At 41.5% G+C, this 18,039-nt stretch overlaps 1 protein-coding gene across 8 annotated transcripts in view; it reads left to right on the top strand.

Moving 5' to 3' along the window:
• The window catches only part of PEAK1 (pseudopodium enriched atypical kinase 1), a 109,742-nt gene extending 96,198 nt beyond the window's left edge, over positions 1 to 13,544 (top strand). For all 8 annotated transcript variants that reach the window (XM_040077799.1, XM_058422331.1, XM_040077798.1 and 5 more), the window contains one exon: positions 6,239 to 13,544. In XM_040077799.1, coding sequence (XP_039933733.1) covers positions 6,239 to 7,396 — 1,158 coding nt within the window. In that variant the 3' untranslated portion in view covers positions 7,397 to 13,544. The remainder of the gene's footprint in view (positions 1 to 6,238) is intronic.
• Positions 13,545 to 18,039: the final 4,495 nt, after the last annotated feature.

Genomic DNA, 18,039 nt, shown 5'->3' with positions numbered 1-18,039 from the left:
CAGAGAAGTATTTTTCCAAATGGAAAAATGTAAGTTCCCTTTCAAGAAAGGTTTCCATAAAATTCCAGACCCTGAGTTGTTTTTCTTTCACCTAAGTGCAATACCACCTTCTAAGCAATTGGTAGATCTGGGGCAATATGGATAAACATTCCCCTGAAACCACAGTCTTATCTGTAATTCCAAATATGTGGTGAAAAGGTTACACCGAAGTAGAAGCAGCCCAGAGCACCAGCTCTTTGGACACAGCAGATGGGGTGAATTCTGGTTTTAGTGTCCTGACACAAATTGAATAAGGCACTGATGTGGCAGGCACATCTTTCATTAAAAAATAAACAAATTAATTTGAATACTCGGAAGGAATAACAGACAATATAACTACTGTGTCAGTGACATAAACTACTTCCACTTTCAGTATTAAACTCAAAGCAGACACTGTCCAGTATCACAGGCTGACTCACAGAAGCCATGATTCAGAGTCCACCCAGAAAAACAGCCATAAAACGCAGCTGGCTCTGACCACAGGCACATGTGGCAATGCTGGTCAGGTGGACCAACAGGAATTGCAGAGGTGCAAACAGCTCAGAAGGAGCAGTTGAATTTATTGCTTTGATTGCTGCAGGGCAGCAGAAGTTCTCCTAGCAGTAAAACCTTAGGATTCCTGGTAAGGTTCGTGTCCCAGATATAAAACAGGAATGCAGAAGTAAGCAGCAATGAATGGGCTGAACTCGGCTGTCAGTTTCGTATTGCAGCTGACAATTATTTTTTAGTCATGTTTAGTTTGTCACAGTGTGCTAAGGTGGTTTTATTTGGTAATTCAGTTTCCTAGTGGAACTTCCTGTCAGAAGCACTGTTAAAGGTTGTCCCAGAACTTTGTGCTTCAGATCAAAACAAAGCAATGTGCACTCAACTTCCAGCCCATTCTCAGTTCAGTCGCAGCAGAATAGAATTCGGTGTTTTGGCACATCGTTAAAAAGTCAAAGCTCTATTCTAAGGCCAGATTAAAAAAATGAGGTCAATCAGAGATCAAACTGGCCTCCTTGGAAAAGAAGGTTGTGCCAAGAACGAGCTATCAATTTGGGATTAGCAAGCTTTCATTCTACACAGAATTTCATTTGCAGTTGTCCCTCTGTGCAGTACAACAAAGCAGCACAGATGGTACAGTCTTTGTGATCTTCTGTGTTTCTCATTTTCAGCACTTGTAAATTCATTTCCCACAATATTCATCGTGCTTTAAGTTCACTGACGCCGTGTAAAATGCATAGGACAGAGTGGAAATGAGATTCCCTGCTGGGAAAGCTGATGGCACAGTAGGCTAAGGGACTCATAAAGGAAAAAGAAAAGCTAATGCACAACATTTTGTAGAAGCTCTGAAACGTTCAAATCCTGCTTCTTGCACTGGGAGCACTGAGGAAAATTGAGATGGCAGGATATGAAGAACCCTGTCCTGTCCCTATAAATGTGACAAAGGTTCAGTTCATGTGGATGCATTAAAGACAAGACACACGATGACTGCATTCCAGTGAAAAGGAAGGTGGATATTTTGCATTCCTTCCTACTTGTACTCTCCTCTTTTTTTCATTGCTCTCTTGCATCATATGGAAGGGGTTTTCATCAACATTGCTTCATCTTTTGAACAACAGGCTCTTTATCTGCTCATGAAATGAGGCTGGCCAAGCCCTTATCAACACCTTCCTTTCAGCTGCTATCACATACCAGATCTTCAGAGCTGGGCTGGATGTATTTCATTAAAGCAAATGGTAAATGACTGATTGGTCCTACTTTCTGTGTTAGTGTTTTAGTCAAAGTATTTTCAACCTTTCTTCCCGTGTCAAAAAATAGGTATTCCGCATACTCTATATGTAAAAGGCAACAGGATTTCCATCTTTTTGAGCAGATGACTGGAACAGACACAAGCTTATTTTAAAATGCAAAGGAAACTAGACTATATATTTTTTCCCAGCTTTGACACAGAATTAACCACCACAAGCAGAAAAGCAGCTCTGTGTGCACTCCTTTAGCAATTCATCACCAGCAGTTGAAAATACTTGCTAGGGAGACCAATAAATTTCACAATTTGTTCCCTAATTTTTTTCAAATGTAAAAACTGACTTTAGTCACATAACTGAGACTCCAACACAAATCATTTTGAAGTTTTAAATCTTCATTTGATGGTTATTCAGATGGTAGTTTTAGGTGATAGTGGACTTACCCATTGATGGTATTGAACACCAGTATTCATTACTCTATTGCAAAATGGTAATATAAAATATAAAATTCTGAGTAGAACCTGCAACGTAAAAGAATCTGAACACTGCAGTGTAAAACCCCAGGACGTACCTGAACAGTAGCCAGACACTCACAGGAACCTCAGATTACTGCAGGTGTGTCTTTTAGAAACTGCTTTATGAATTCAGACAGGTGTCTGATTTATCACACTGTGAGTTTGGGTGCTGCCTCCAGACAGCCCAGCTTTCCCTTCCCCCTGACCATTGCAGAGTGCCCAGTGTACAAATTTTAGTGTTTGTGTAGTCAGCAATTTAAGCAGCCTGTAATAACCCAGCTGCCTCTTCCACTTCTCACTTCATGGTGTTTGTAAACAAAAAGCAAGAAGCAGAAAATCCATCTCAAATCAGATCTCAGCTCTCTTGTCTTTGTAGATACTGAATGCATGTACCCATCTACTTCTCTGTATTAAACAAGAGAACTGCAAGTGTCCAAAAGCCATTTGTAGCCAATCACTATGGGCCATTTGTGGGATTAGAGATTTTCTCCCTATATTGGTTAGATTCCTTAACAGCACAATAAGGAGGGAAAATCTTTTAATGAATGCAGTCATTTTAGTATTAGTTTTAATCATGATGCTATTTAGTATTTTATGTCTGGTTTCTTGATAATTTAAATTCTGTTTTATTGATATAGAGAGGGGTCTGAAATAAGACCTCATATTTGAGAACTGATTTGGGGGAAGGTTTGGCCCTGCTGTGGCTTCATACTCGAGAGTGGACACTGCTCTGAATGTTTTCGAGAACACATGGAGTTAGTAATGAAACTTATTCTTCCTTCAAGTGTTCCGAGGATCAATGTACCCAAAGCTCTGTTCTGCTGAATGCTGGAGAGATCTCAGCTGGAATATTGAATTCATTATAGGTTACACTCTTCAGAAAGATGTAATACATGGGGACAATCCAGAAAAGAGCAACACAGATCAGAGGATCAGGAATAAAGATAGGAGAAGTAAGGGGTCAGTATTTTTAAAAATAAACAAAGAAGATGGGAAAAGTTACATTTTCTCCAGCTGTAAAGGGATCACATTCAAGGATTGGAATCCAGAATCAATTTTTAGCCAAGCAGCAAGGATAAGGGCTGTCATTTTAATTTGAAGTAAAATTGACTTGGGATTGAATAGTGGGAAGATAAAAAAGACAGAGAAGCAGAACTGTTTTGGGGTGGGTTTAATAGGCTGGAGAGGCATTTCTCAAGGATGACCAAACAGATGAGACTGGCCTTGCAGGCCACTGCCTCAGGAAAAACATCCTCTGCACCAACAGCTGGATGCCTTTGGATGCAGATGTGCATGGCCAGTCATTTCTAAATTAGAAGAAAGCATTACCACATCTATAGAGCATGGATGAAAGTGTGCTTCTGTACTCTCACAATTCTGGGGTTGGCCATGCTTTCTAAAATGAGGGAACCAAAGCTGATTTTGAGAGGTACAGAACCTATCTCCAATTTTAACTGAAACAGTAGTAAATTTGAGAACATTCTCTGAAGTAAGTAGGAAAAAGAGGCTGCCTAGGGCTAAAATTAGAAACTAGGGAAAAGTTTTGATTCTTTTGCTTTTCTTTTTCTGTTGGCAAGGAGAAATCCTTTTCATAAACTTTTTAAAAAGCCTTATATTTACCAAACTGAGAAGTGTATATTGTTTTCACAGTGCATACTTTGTGGATTATATATTCCTAGCAGAATATCAGTTTTAGCTGACTGGTGGCACTAGAAATCCTTCATGAAGAAATAGAGTGCAGTAGATAAGGCCAAGTGTGGTTTTCAACATTTTTTGTCAGCAAGTAAACTTGACTTTAAAATTAAACTCTTTCAGAATGAGGTTTGTTTTGTTGGTTTGGGGTTTTTTTTGGTTGTTTTTTTTTCAATTAGGTCACTTAAGTACGTTTAAAAACTAAAGGCTGAATTATAACATGCTGAACCTTTTCTGCACTTGGAACTGAGTATTCCCATGGCTGGCTGTGCAAGAAAAAAGACATGGACTTGATTGAAGGACATAGAAGATGCAACAATTTTGTATTCCTTAATAGCTCTTCTCCCAGTCAGATTTTATACACACCCTCTGTGTACATTCAACACATATATATGGGTCTGTCTGTATAGCTTTTCTATTTCTGTCTTCTCTGCAGTATTAAATATGTAATCAATCTGGGGACTTCAGTCTCAAAGACAATCAGCTGGCATTTTCTTTTCCTATATAATTCAAAGGTTATTGCTATATTTTTGCCTCTATAATCTTTGAGAGAAGGGAACAAGGGGGTACACATGCCACTGAGAACTCACTCACCTCTAACAGGGTAAAATACATTTCAATTTAAATGAACAAAAGCCGCTGTATAAACAGGGTAAGGATCAACATTTCCTCTCGTAAATAAAACTGTCTAGAAAATGCATTTTTCAAATCAGTTTTGTGTGTTTGTGGCAGTTATAAACAGGGAGTTTTGGTGTGCATAATGAGTAGGGAAACGTAAGTGCTTGTGAAGTATGGAAACATGCACAGTCTCGAAGACAAGAGGACAATCACAATGTTGGTACAGCTTTTGTCTGAGTTCCTATGGTTATGTGACAATGCAGTTTTCTGATCAACTACCATAAAAGATTAAATCTTCCATTTATATTTCTTAACTACGTGAGTGTGTAAAATATGAGCAATTTGTGTGTTTGAGTCAGTTCAATTACTGAAAGGTAGGTTTATAACTTACCTGCAGAAGTTCTGAGAAGGGGGAAAATGAGAAACAGGAAGAAAAGTCACCTAATGCTTACATTTGGGGCTAGGATGGGATCTGGGTTTCTTGGTGGTGGTGACTATAACAAATGCTGACTTGTACTATCCTTAGTAATTTGGCTCCCCTTGGTTTCAGAGATGAGCTAAAGGAAGCTGTAACTTCATCTGGAGAGAGACAACTTCCCCTTTTTTCTTCTCTGAGCTTTGCACTTAAAACCTGTTGGTGCATTATAGCAAGGCAACATTTAGACTCTAACCATGTAAAAGATTAAAACATACACTTAACCTTACATGCTTTGAATGATCTCCCTGAATTTAGTAGAACTAAGGTTAATATCCAAAGGTCAACACAGCTGAGTCTTAGTAATTTTAATCAGTTAATGTCTTAGAAACAGAGGTCCTAATAGGGCTTTTCCAGTGACTTTTGTCAGGGGTTGAAGCTGCCAGTTGTTATGGCAGTGCAAACAGTTAATAAGGATAATTACTATGTTGATAATGTACATATCAATAAGATACTTCTGGACATAAATACAGCTATATATGGCGAAAAACCAAACCATATGCTTTGGATCTTGATGATTGATTGAAAGCAATTAAGGCACCATGTTCTAATGATTGTCCATTCTCACCTGAGCCAAGTCTGCCTGGCAGCAGGTTGTGCCATGCACACACACCCCCCTCACTGCAGATACACTGCTGCAGCTCACGGATTTCAGTTCCAGTTCCAGTGGGCGAGGAGCAAACATCAGTCACCCAACTGACAGGAGTTGACTGCTAACTCAGCCATGTGCAAGTGCTGGGTCAAATACTTCATGTATATTTCTTTGTATCCCCTACTGCTATTGATTATTTTTATCTTGTTCAAGCTTCACACGAAGTGGAGAGAACTTGCAATAAAATGATACAGATAAACAAGTAACTGTAAAAAAGCCTTGCTGTGCATTTACCATGTATCATCTGCCATTCTGATTAAAAACTAGAATTGTATTTTCCATTGGATCATCTATGCAGAGGGAGAGATGCCTGCATGTATCACTCAGCAGTTGCTTACTAGCCAATGAAAACTGTTTGGGTGTCTTAAGACAGTCTGCCGAGGTCAGTTCATTAAAAAAATGTTCATTGTGCATGTTTAGGCCTAGACTGGAGATCCCGTCAACAAAGTACATATTAAAAAAAAGCTACCGAATTTAGAAATTAAGTAATTATGTCTGCTGTGTTTATTTTTTCCCCCAGATTTGTAAGAGCAAGGCTAAGGAATCTCAGCAGTATTATCACAGCCTGTCTATCCGGCAGAGCCTGGCTATCAACTTTAACATCCAGCAGGACTGTGGCCATTTCCTTGCTGAAGTGCCAGTTCGTCTCCTTCCGTGGGAGGATGACGACGCACCGGATGCGGAAGAAGAGGAGCGGGAAGAAGAGGAGAAAACACCTGAGCAGAAGAACAGAGACACTGCTTCCCCTCCAGAGGCCTCCCACAAAGACAGCCCCAGCAGGCAGGGCACCATCAGCAAGCCCCGCAGCCGCGTGGTGGTGATCACGCGGGAGGTCCCGCACCTGACCGTGGCCGACTTCGTGCGGGATTCGGCGCCCCGCCACACCAAGAGCCCCGACCTGTACGAGAGACAGGTGTGTCTGCTCCTCCTGCAGCTATGCCTGGGCCTCGAGCACCTGAAGCCCTATCACATCACGCACTGTGACCTGCGCTTGGAGAACCTGCTGCTGGTTCACTCCAGACCGGGAGGCAGCCCCCTGAGCCCCGAGGCCACAGACCCCAGTCCCAACACTGCCTGTCCAGCCAGATTAATTGTGAGCAACTTCTCCCAGGCCAAGCAGAAGAGTCACATGGTGGATCCTGAGGTCCTACGGGATCAGTCCCGCCTGGCTCCAGAAATCATCACCGCGACGCAGTACAAAAAGTGTGATGAGTTCCAGACTGGCATCCTCATCTATGAAATGCTGCACTTACCCAACCCCTTTGATGAGAATCCAGAGCTGAAAGAGAAAGAGTACACTTGTGCTGATCTCCCCAAGATTCCTTGCCGTTCGCTCTACTCTCAAGGGCTTCAACAACTTGCCAGCTGCCTGCTGAATCCCAACCCTTCAGAGAGGATCTTGATATCAGAAGCCAAAGGAATCCTTCAGTGTTTGCTTTGGGGTCCACGTGAGGACCTGTTCCACGCTCTCAGCACGTCTTCCAACCCCTCACGGAGAGACGCTATACTTCAGAACTGGCTCGATATAAAAAGGACGCTGCTGATGATCAAGTTTGCAGAGAAGTCCTTGGAGAGGGACTGTGGAATTATTCTGGAAGACTGGCTTTGTTGTCAATATCTGGCTTTTGCCACTACAGACTCACTTCAGCGCATTGTGAGACTCATGAAGCAGCACTAGTTGTAGAGCCTGTTGCTTTTTGTGAAGCATCCCCACCTCTGCCCCAGCCCTCACTCCAGCCTGCACTAGGGCTCACACTTTGTACAATAGTTACAAAACAGCCTAGACATCAAAGCCAGCAACTCTGAGCAAATAGGTTCTAATTGGAGAAATTGCATCCTGTACCGAGTATGACAGAAACTCTACTTTTTTGCCAGGCCTGCTAGGGATTGATCATATACATGACTGCATTTGGATCAGACAGTATGTAACCTGATTCATATCTGGCTGAAAAGGAGAGCAAGCTTTGATACCACTATTTCTACCACTGCAGTAAACAAACTGTCCTCTTCTGGGTAGTTTCAATCATTTCCTACATAGCATTGATTAGTGAATAAGCAGAGACCATAAGCAGAGATGGATTAGTGGTGAATGTGAGATGAATTACCCACCATGCCACAAAACACTCATTTGCTTTCACTCCACACACCACACATTTCCTCTCTGAAGCTGAGCTGAGTCAGTCCCCCACAAGCAGGCTGTGCTCCTCTTTCCTTTGCTCTCAACCAGATGCTGATCTTTCTCTTACACTTTACACCATCCATACCTTCCTCCCCAGATGTGATTTTCCCACTGACCATGGCAAGCGTCAGTGAGCAGTAAGCACCTGTGTTCTGTCCTCTTCCCTCCTCCTCTCCCTCACTGCCTACCCATATCCTTTCTAACCATGGATCCATGATTTCATCAATGCTGCCTTAATCAGACCCTTAGCTTGAGACCTGTGCATTAAAAAAGCAGAATATGCACACTTCGTCTATGCTATTTCTTAGCAACTTTCACCTTTCAACTGTTGATGTACTGTAGCCATAACCACACTTATACAAGAACAGTGCAACACATGGTGGACCATTGAAATTCCTCTTCCATCGCAAAAGGCACTAAAGCCTGACTTGAAATGGACAGGACGTACATAACCTTCTCTGACAATCACTGCTATGAATCAGGGATGAAAATAAAAGCCACCTCTTCTGTTTTGTTTTGGTCTGCTCTTGTCACTTACGCCATACTGCAAAGTGAGATTGAAATTGGCTCTGCAGGTTTGTTGGCAGGAGATAGAAATGTTTAGAGCTTGTCTGTGTGTAGCTAACAGGCAACATGGAGATACTTTTACTGCAGACACAGTTCTCTGAAGGGTAAAAACAAGGGGGCAAAAATTGAGGGAGCTGTTGAGTTTGGCAGCCACGACCAACAGCATCATGATCCACAGTTCCTGCAGCAGTGCTTGGCTGCCCATCTCTTGTCTGTTGTAACCAGTGTTTTCTAATGTTGCTATAGACAACACCCTAAAAATGGAATGTTGTCAGAAGAGCTCAAAGAGCATCACAGAGTTTTGGACTAGAGCAGGAATTAGTGAGGATTGAAGAGTCAGAATTTTTAAAACCTCAACTTGAAGGAGCTTTTTCACTTTTAGAGGCCACTGCTGACGTCCTTCTGTGCCCTAACAACCATTTCTCATGGAACCCCTGTAGAGACAATGTCTTTGCTCAGTATTGCTAGGCTAGGAGTTGTTTCCCGAGTTGCTCTGAAGAACGGATCTGCATGCAGGGGGAAAAGCGATCCCGAATATTCTGACCCGGGTGATGGAAAGCAGACAGCCCTAGTTATGAGCCTGTGCTTCTCTCCTATGGATCTATGTGCAATTCTTGTATTATTTTTTGAAGCTGTACATTATAGTGTTCACTTTACACACCAGCCTTTACCCAATGCTAGATCTGCAGCCCCTTCCTTTACTTTCCTGGCACATAAATGCACAGATATCCATGTGTTCTTTTTATGGATTGATGTTCCATTTTAATTGTTAAAACTGTGAGGAATCAATTCACTACAGCCTTGAAACAAATAGCCACTTTATACAGCATATGCATTCTTGGACCAGATGCATGGAAACTGAACAAACAGTCCTGCAGGCTTAAAGTCAGCGAAAGTAGCTCTGGATCCATGCCATACATCGAGGGGTTGACATGTCTGTATTATTCTTCTCTGGCATCTCTCAGAGCTCAGCTGAATAGCGTGTGGAAGCCTACATCGATTGTGCCATAGTATAGACTGTCTTTGTGACCTTTCTAGAGATTTTTTAGAAACTTCTGATGATTGTTCTTTTGTTTGATTCACCTGTATCAGTGAAGGATCAGACAAGGATAAGGATAATATATTTTAATGTGATATGTATGTTTTTCTTTCTCTTTTTGGCAAAAAGGTTAGGATGGCGGCATTGATGCAGAAAAAGAGGACAGTGCATTAAAAGCCCAAGTGCAATGTATGTAGTTGAAGTACTTCCTCTACATCAGGAAAGTTTCTACACTACTGCTGAGCAGCTCGTAGAAGAACCTTTACAAAGAACCTCCTGTTCAGCGCAGCCCTGCTTTATCTGGACACAGGAGGGCAATGCTCCCATAGTTCACATACGCCGAGCATGGCAAGTCACTCGTGTACTACCTACTAGCTATTAGCGACAGTGTGCTGAGCTGCCAGTGGGGCTTCTTGTTCTCTGTGGTCTGGTTTTGTGTTCGTTCCGTAGTGTGTGTGTGCACCTGACTTCTCAGCTAGCTCAGATAGGCATAGGTGTAACTCTTGGACCACCTGGCATTGCAGTGGGGCGATCCCTTGAAGCTTCTGGGTGTTCCCGTGTTCAGGGACGTGTTCCCACCGTCACTTTGATGTCAACGCGCACATGCAAAGTTGGATTTTGAATGTTGTACAACCGTACGTATTAATGCAGCTGGTCCAACGCCTTTGTATCTCTAGCTATCTAATTTCAGTTTGTATCTTTTGTGATGAACAATACTCATTTTAGCTCTGCAGTATAATCAAGCATGGATAGATGTTCACTACCAACCTCCTTCTTGTGCAGCACTGGGTAAACTTTAGCAATTTGTAATGTTGTGTGGTTTTTTTCTTTAAAAAAGAAAGAATGGTCAATGTAGTCGAACCTGATCTGGCCTGAGCTCTTCCTTGAGAAGCTTAAGGCTGACTTTGCAGATCTGCCCATAACTGATACAACTGTGTTTGTGGCGGTTCTCCATCCTGGCACCAGACTGTGCCACGTAAATACACAAGAATGTATGCATTAAACTGATTGTAAACACATCCTAAGAATGCTACAGCATAATTGCTAAGCAAAAGGAAAAAAACCCGCTCTGTAACAGGATCCTGTGTATGGCAGGAACAGAACCCCTGGCTGTGCATGTTAGAATATGTGCACAGATCTTGAAATTTTTTTTTAGCAATGTCGCACTTTCAGTTGAGCTCAAGAAATAGGAAGAGCTGCAAATCTAAGATAACAGTATTGACTGTAAATATATATTTTTTTATTAATAAAAGCTGTCATTCAAATATTTTTAACACGAGCTCTAAAGATTTTTCCAGTGGAAACTAATTTCTGGAAAAATCAAATGCTCATTTGAAGAATTATGATGAGTGGTTTCTGATCCTCTTAGAGCCAATAAAACCCTCTCTAATATTACAGAGAGAGCACAGTGATTGGATTCACAATGTTTAGTGCCTTGTCAAAAACCTGAAATGTAGCCGGTCAGTTGGTGGAAATCTTATTTTTTTCATAACAGCCCTAGAAGTAATACTGCCCATGTAAAGATGCAAAAGACTTCACAAGACTAAATGCTGTACTTTGTATGATGCTGGGTTGATCTATTCGGTAAGATTTGTGCGAATGGGCTCCTATAAGTTGCTTGTAGTACAGCGTAACAAAAGTAGTAACAAAGTAACAAAACTGTGGGCTTTCAAATTTGCGATCTGCACAGGGAATAGCAGTGGATATTTAGTCCGTTCAGCCTGACCAGGCCTCAGGAGAAGCCTCTTGCTCTGACAATCTGCTGCAGACACTCCGCGCTGGCGAGGCTGGCGAGGGGAGGGATCGCCGTGCTCTGGGAGCAGCGGGAGGGTGAAATGCGCTCCTGCTGTAGGTGGTGGGTGCTGCACGCCAGCCTTGGGCTGTGCTGAGAAATGCAAACCTCTGTTCGCACAGGAGTGCTAAAAGAACTGCTCCTGAGATGGTGTGGAAAGGGGGTTAATTTTGTATTTCTTAAATGGAAATTACTAATTAGCTGTCAAACCCCAGATCTGATCCAGTCAATATGCATAACCAGGTGAATATAAAGAGACTCTACTAGTAAAAGCTTGCCTACACATTTTTAGGAATGAGGGAATCCAGAATTTTCTTCTGGAGCCCCTGGAATGTCCAACTATAGAAGCCTGGTTCAGTTCAGTATTCAGGCTGATGAAATCAGTAACTCCAGCCAGGATACCATGTTGCTGTCCCACAGTGAAGAGTGCAGATAGCATTTACAGAAATGTTCCACCTTAAATCTTTTATGCTCCACACATCCCACTCACAAGGTATGAATGGATCATCTTGACATGTTAACACAAGAGAATTCCTACGTGTTAGAGAGAAAAATATATTATTTAAATAAAATATGTGTGTTAGGGTTCAGCTACTTGCAGAATTTATTCGGCAGCTTCACACTGTAGGTCCTTAATTTTAACATGTATTCGCTGCTGAAATAAAATGGATTGTGCTGAGAATCCCATCTAAATTAATTTTTTTTGTTTCTAATAACAAATCCATATGTTAATATAAATTAAATAATCCTGTTTTTATTTAAATCAATTTTAAGTTTTCTGAGGGTTACAATAGAAACTGAGTCAGACCTTTTAATGCACTTTCTTTTCCCCCTTTCTCCAAATTGACTGTTTCTCAGTACAAACAGTACTTAACTGCATGACTAGACCATCAGTTTTACTCTGATTTTGCAGAGGTGGTGTTGGTTCTGTTAAAAGTCCTCTAAGACCTAGAGCACAATCAAAGCCCTTCAGCCAGCACAGAGATGTGGTTGTGATTTAGTTACGCAGTAAGATAACATCAAAGAAGTACAGAATAGAATTTTAAATACCTCTATAAAAATACACCTGTGGAAATATTCTGTAATCGTGTGGATTACAAAGACTTCAAGAGAAGAATACACAAAAAAAATACTTTTCAAAACATTGGGGAGAAATTTCTTAAGGGCACCCACAACTCCAAAAGAAGGAGCAAGTCTTTTTCCCTGCTGTGTTGCAGAGAATTTCTGGTAGACATTTGTATGGATTTTCTTATTCACCTGGATGCAGTATTAGAAGGATGGTGATTTTGAGTAGGTGTAGAATGTAATTTAAATCATTTCCTGTCAGTCTTCTTGCATTGGTGCTCCACTCAGCATTTACCTGGAAACCACAGAATGCTTTCAGAACAAGCAGAGTTGCCAGTGAGAAATTAAATACTCAACTTACCTGTACATAAGCATTTTACCACTCTACAGAATTTGAGAATTTAGTTTGTACTTCAGACTATAAAGATTTTTTTCCATAAATTTAAGGGGAAGATTTCAGGGATTTAGAAGAGGTTGGAGCTTTTTTTAATATGGAAGAAATATTTGTTCATAAATATATATATATACATACATATATATATATGAGTCCATGTGGGCATATTTTAATATATATGTATGTATATGAATTTTATATCCCAAAAGTATTCTTTGCCCCTTTTTGCTTGAAAATATATATATTATATATTGTATATATAATATATATTTTAAGAGTGTGTAAATTTTAATATAATCATTTAATAAATAACACCTCTTCAAAAATTACTCAAAACTTCTGTTTCTTTGTCCTTTGGATTGTTGGTATTAGAAAGTTTTGCAGTCGAAATCCTTGGGTTTTTTTCTTTAAAACTTAATTATGCTGAGCATTTAAGAATATGTTCTTGTTTTTAATAAAAGGGGGAAATTTATTTTTAAATTAGGGACTCCAAAATCAGTGAACTTCTATAAATGGGATTTCTTTAAATGCCTTGACTAAGGGAATTTTTTTTTCATTTCTTTTTTCAGTTCCATTCTTGTGGGTAATTTGTATTTGGAATTCCTGGTTGCATTGCTTTATCTGGTGCTTCATATTGATATTTACACATTTTTATATAAATAAGTATATAAACTTCAAGCCTTCCTTTGTGATCAGGGGCAGTCACACTCTGGTTTGCTGTGGTACTTTGCTGTGTACTCTGTGGCATTCATGTTACTGTGTAAATAAACTAGTTTTATTACACTCAAAATCAAACTTGCAGTTGTTTTTCTCCCTTCCTAGGTGTATTTCCGAGGCAAGTGCACGTGGCCAGCGCAGCACAGGATTTTATCCCCAGAGCAGCTGGGTTTGCAGCAGCAGCGCAGGTGTGGCAGGTGCACTCCTGGGCGAGGCTGCTCCCCCGCGCTGGCCCCGCGTCCTAGCTGCAGGAACTGCCAGCGCTCCGGACGCTGCCCCACCTCCCACCTCTGGCATTTGCCCCAGAAGCCTCACCACGGCTGGCACTATTTCAGCTCCATCTGGACAAGTGGCAGCAACAGCCCAAAAATAAACTGGCCACCAGTGGCTGCTGTTGGTTGAACCAGTGTCTTGTAAGGCCTGCTTGGAGAGAAGCGACTTGGCACGTCGGTGACAATGGCCACGCTGGGGATAACCCTTGGCATGTAAGGAGCCGAGCCAAAGTTAGAAATTTCCCTAGAGTGGACAGGGTTTAAATGACCTGCTGTGAAGGAATAAAATTGCTCTTAAGTCAAATTTTTACATTGCAGCGACAAAGCGGGAGGATGCCTCCAAGGCAGTCGTCTGCAGTGGAATTCATTGCGTCTGATCTGTTACCTTGAAGCATCCGACCTGATGGAGGGTCTGTGGAAGCAGATGGGATAATGTGCATCTTCTGCAGTCATGCAGACACACTTCAGTGGCACCGAGATCAAACAGCTCAATTTTGTACCCAGATTTGACAGGCAGCCATGGTAGATGCAGATGCTAATTTATTAGCATAGAACAGATGACACCATGTATGTCAGAGCAGCACAGTGCTTCAGTCACACTGCTCACAAATATTCTTGAAAGAAAAAATAGAAACAACCCAAAAAAAACAGCCTTCAGGCTCTGTTCTCCCCACAGTCACAGTGGCTTTGCACAGGTATGTCATCAGTTTCAATTATGAGAATTAGGTGAAGTGTAACTACTACCTGCCATTCACATTTATTCCTTAGACACCGTGTGAAAGCCTTTCAAACACAGTTTAAGCTATTGTCCTCATCCTTTTGAGAAGTACAGAGATAGCACACTCCAAAGGTGTCAGTAAATACACAACACGTTTAACAGCCTGACAGATACTTGGGCTTTGCCAGAGTAATCCCTGTACACTTCAACAAAGTGCCATGGACTTAAGCTAAACAGAGTTTGATTATGCCATTTGTCAGTGGCAATCATCACTCTGCAGGGAAAAGTTACGCAAAAGTAAACTGAACCCTTGTCAAGACATGATAATTATACTAGTTTAACTAAAATCTGTTTGAAATTAATTTAGTTCTTTTAGTGCAAACTCTCTTGTGGGTGTCCTTAAGCAGTTGCAGCCCGGTGTTCTCATTTCAGCTTGTGCCAGACATGAACACAAGTGGAACAGATGCCTGGTTTCAGTTGTTGCAAAAATGTCTATCAGATTTTTCACCAACTCAGAAATTCAGCCAATAGTAGAGCTATGTTCTACATGATAAACCTTTCTTTTGTAGAAAGCCTCCCTGCATCACTCGAGCTCGGCAGGCTGCTGGTTTTGCCCCAGTTAATGAGCTACTGTGGTGGCCCACAGGAATGACACCATCCTTCTTACCCAGAGGTGCTTTTAACCAGGCTCGGATGGAAGCAGTTCCCCAGGCAAACTGCTCAAGTGAAATGTTTGCCACAACCTACCTACTCTGCAGAGAGAGGCTGTAGGTTCAATTCTAAGCTAAGACTTGTAGCTCTGTGGAGAAAGATACGCATTCAAACACAGTATTGGGCCTTCAAATCTACTGCACTTGGTGCTGCTGCTGCTGTCTCAGGAGACAGAACTACAGCCTGGTGCTTAGCCCATGCCCATGGAAGCTGGGGGCAGGCTTCTTACCATCAGTTCAGTGCTTCAAAATGAGCAAAAAGTCATTGTCTGGCAAACAGACACCAGGGGAGTCACTGGGAGAGCAGCTTGGAGGCTCTGAAGCAGATTTTCTTCTGTAAAATCAGAGAATTCAAAGTAATAGCTGCTGAAGGTGCATTTTCTACCACACCTCCTGTTCTCACCCTTTGCTTTGCTCTCATTAGGGTGTTATTTTTGTCACACTGCAGCTGGCAGACTCAGGACATGTATAGAAGAAGCACTGGAAGCAGCAGACAATAATTTAAGGTAAAATCACAAAACTCTATTTCATATCCTCCAAAAAGAGAAGGATCAGGAATAGGGAGGTTTATTACTCAGGTATTTACCTATGTCTGCTCTTTTTGGAACCAGCCCTGGTTGAACAGATCCACAGAAAGCTCCTTTCTCCAGCTGTTGCCTGGTGCTCTACAGGTGCTGGGAGTGGCCCATACTCCCCTGCACAACGCAGGACAGCCCCAGGGACAGAACTCGTGTGAACTGGGGCCGGGGGCAGTTACAGATCTCATGTCAGATGCCAAGTTTTGCCTGATTTCACTGCAGTCTTAATGGTCCAGATAAACCGCAGTGAACAGCAAATTAACCTTAAAAAAATATGAAATCCCTGCAGTGTATCTACAAGAGGCAAGCTATTAACTTTGCACCTCTCCAAAGTGCAGAAGGACATAAATGTACTTCTAAATAAAATGAAGAATTAAATCAAGATAATAAAATTCTCCTGGTTCCCACATAGGCACTAAATTTGAATCAAGTTACTGTTGGAAATGGGCCAGTAGTCTGCCCATGTACAACCACCACTGCTACCATCAAAAGAAAAGGAGCTTCCCGTAACCTGTGAACCTGTCATGCAGCTTCTCTTGGCCAGGGAAGAAAGTCTCCTTTGAAAATTTTTTCCATTTACATTACTAGGGAAAAAGGGTTTGTGCTCTGCCATCCTTCATCTTACATATTTGTGTTTGTACAGGAGTTACTGCTAAAGCTGCAATCACAGGACACCAGGGTGTGCTTCAGCTTCAAACAAGAAGGCACCACAGGAAGTCAGAAGAGGATACTACATGACATAAATATTTAAATAACATCCAGACCCAGAGCTCCACCATCCCTGGCCCTTTTGCAGCAGTGAACTGTTCAAATCATTTCCATGTGGCAGGAAGCATTTCTCCCTGTACCTTGGAGTCTTAACATCTCCTCTTGCGAACTGCAGCACACAGACCTGATCTCTTCCTTATTTGTTGTTGGTTTTTGAGGTGATTTGGCTCAGACTGAGGGGCTAGGTAAGGGTGTCAGCATTCTGTAGAAGTGGCAGAATGTATTTCATCTACAGCCCATTAGCACCCTATTTGCTTGTCCTGGGCAGACACTTCCATGCATAGAATCTTGACTTGAAAATTCTGGACATTCACATAAGAATATTATTTTTTACCAGGAATTCGTCTGCATTCATCCAACTCAACATTCCCTTTGGTGGTTTTGTCTGGGTTTGTTTTTTTTTTGTTTTTTTTTTTTTTTTTTTTTTTTTTTGGGGGGGGGAGGGGCGTTTGGTTTTTTTTTAATAATTCAAATCCATCTGGAGTTTTTTACAACTTTCTGCAATTTAAGCTAATCTTGAACAGATTTCACTTTGTGATTAATTACTTCTTCCTGCAAATCAGCAATTGGAAACACTGAGCTAAGACTAGTTCTTAGGCACCGTTGTCTGTCTTCCCTAAAGAATTTGTACTTGTTACATTGGTTTTATTCTGTCACAATTAAAAATTTCTCTTCACTCACCAGAAGCACAATAAAAATACAGTGGAAGTTTTGTGCTGATCCTAAAGTACTTTACAAGAAGAGATTAATTGCTATGCTACAGATCCAGGAACTGATGGACAGCAAAGGAGTGTATAAAAAAGACACAGCAAGCCATTTGGTGGCAATAGTATGCAGGGATCCAGGGCCGATTCAACTAAACCATTTCCTACACTATTTCTGTTTGCATTCTATTCACCACTGACTCACAACTATCCATCATGACTTGACAGACTACATCAGTTAAATCTATTGCAGAATGATTTTTATAGAATTATCAATTTATTTTGTCAATTTTAATAACAGTTCCTCAAACACAAAAGTAACGATTACAGTCCCAAAAGAAAGGGATTCAAAGCTGAAGTACCGGTGAAGCTGCTCTGACACAGATTCTGAAATGGTGTATATATATGGTATACTCCAATATACATCTAGACTGAAACTAGTGTCCTCTGTCACTTCATCACCCTCTTCTGTCTCCCAGGGAGATGTCAATACCTCTGGTTTGAAGAAGACAAATGCTGCTTTGGAGCATCTTTCCCACTCGGACCAGCCTAATTCCCAGGGATTGCTGAGCAGACTTCCTTACAAAAAGGACATTGGGAATGAGCCTCATTAACATGAATAGGAGTCCATTGGTCAACTGCCTTGGCACCCTGTCAGAAATGGGAGTAACAGTCCCTGCATTTCTTAACTCCCAAATCTGCTGCATTATTATGCTGATGACTTCAAGCAGTCTCTACTGGAAGCTCCAAAGGCCCTTGTGTGATGAGCACGTCCAGTTCATACCACCCCCAGAGGTCCCTTCTGAGATGGCATGACA

Source organism: Hirundo rustica, chromosome 13 (genome assembly GCF_015227805.2).
Source record: "Hirundo rustica isolate bHirRus1 chromosome 13, bHirRus1.pri.v3, whole genome shotgun sequence".
NCBI lineage: Eukaryota > Metazoa > Chordata > Aves > Passeriformes > Hirundinidae > Hirundo > Hirundo rustica.
Note: the sequence above shows the minus strand (reverse complement) of the source record. Positions and strands in the feature narration are given on the sequence as shown.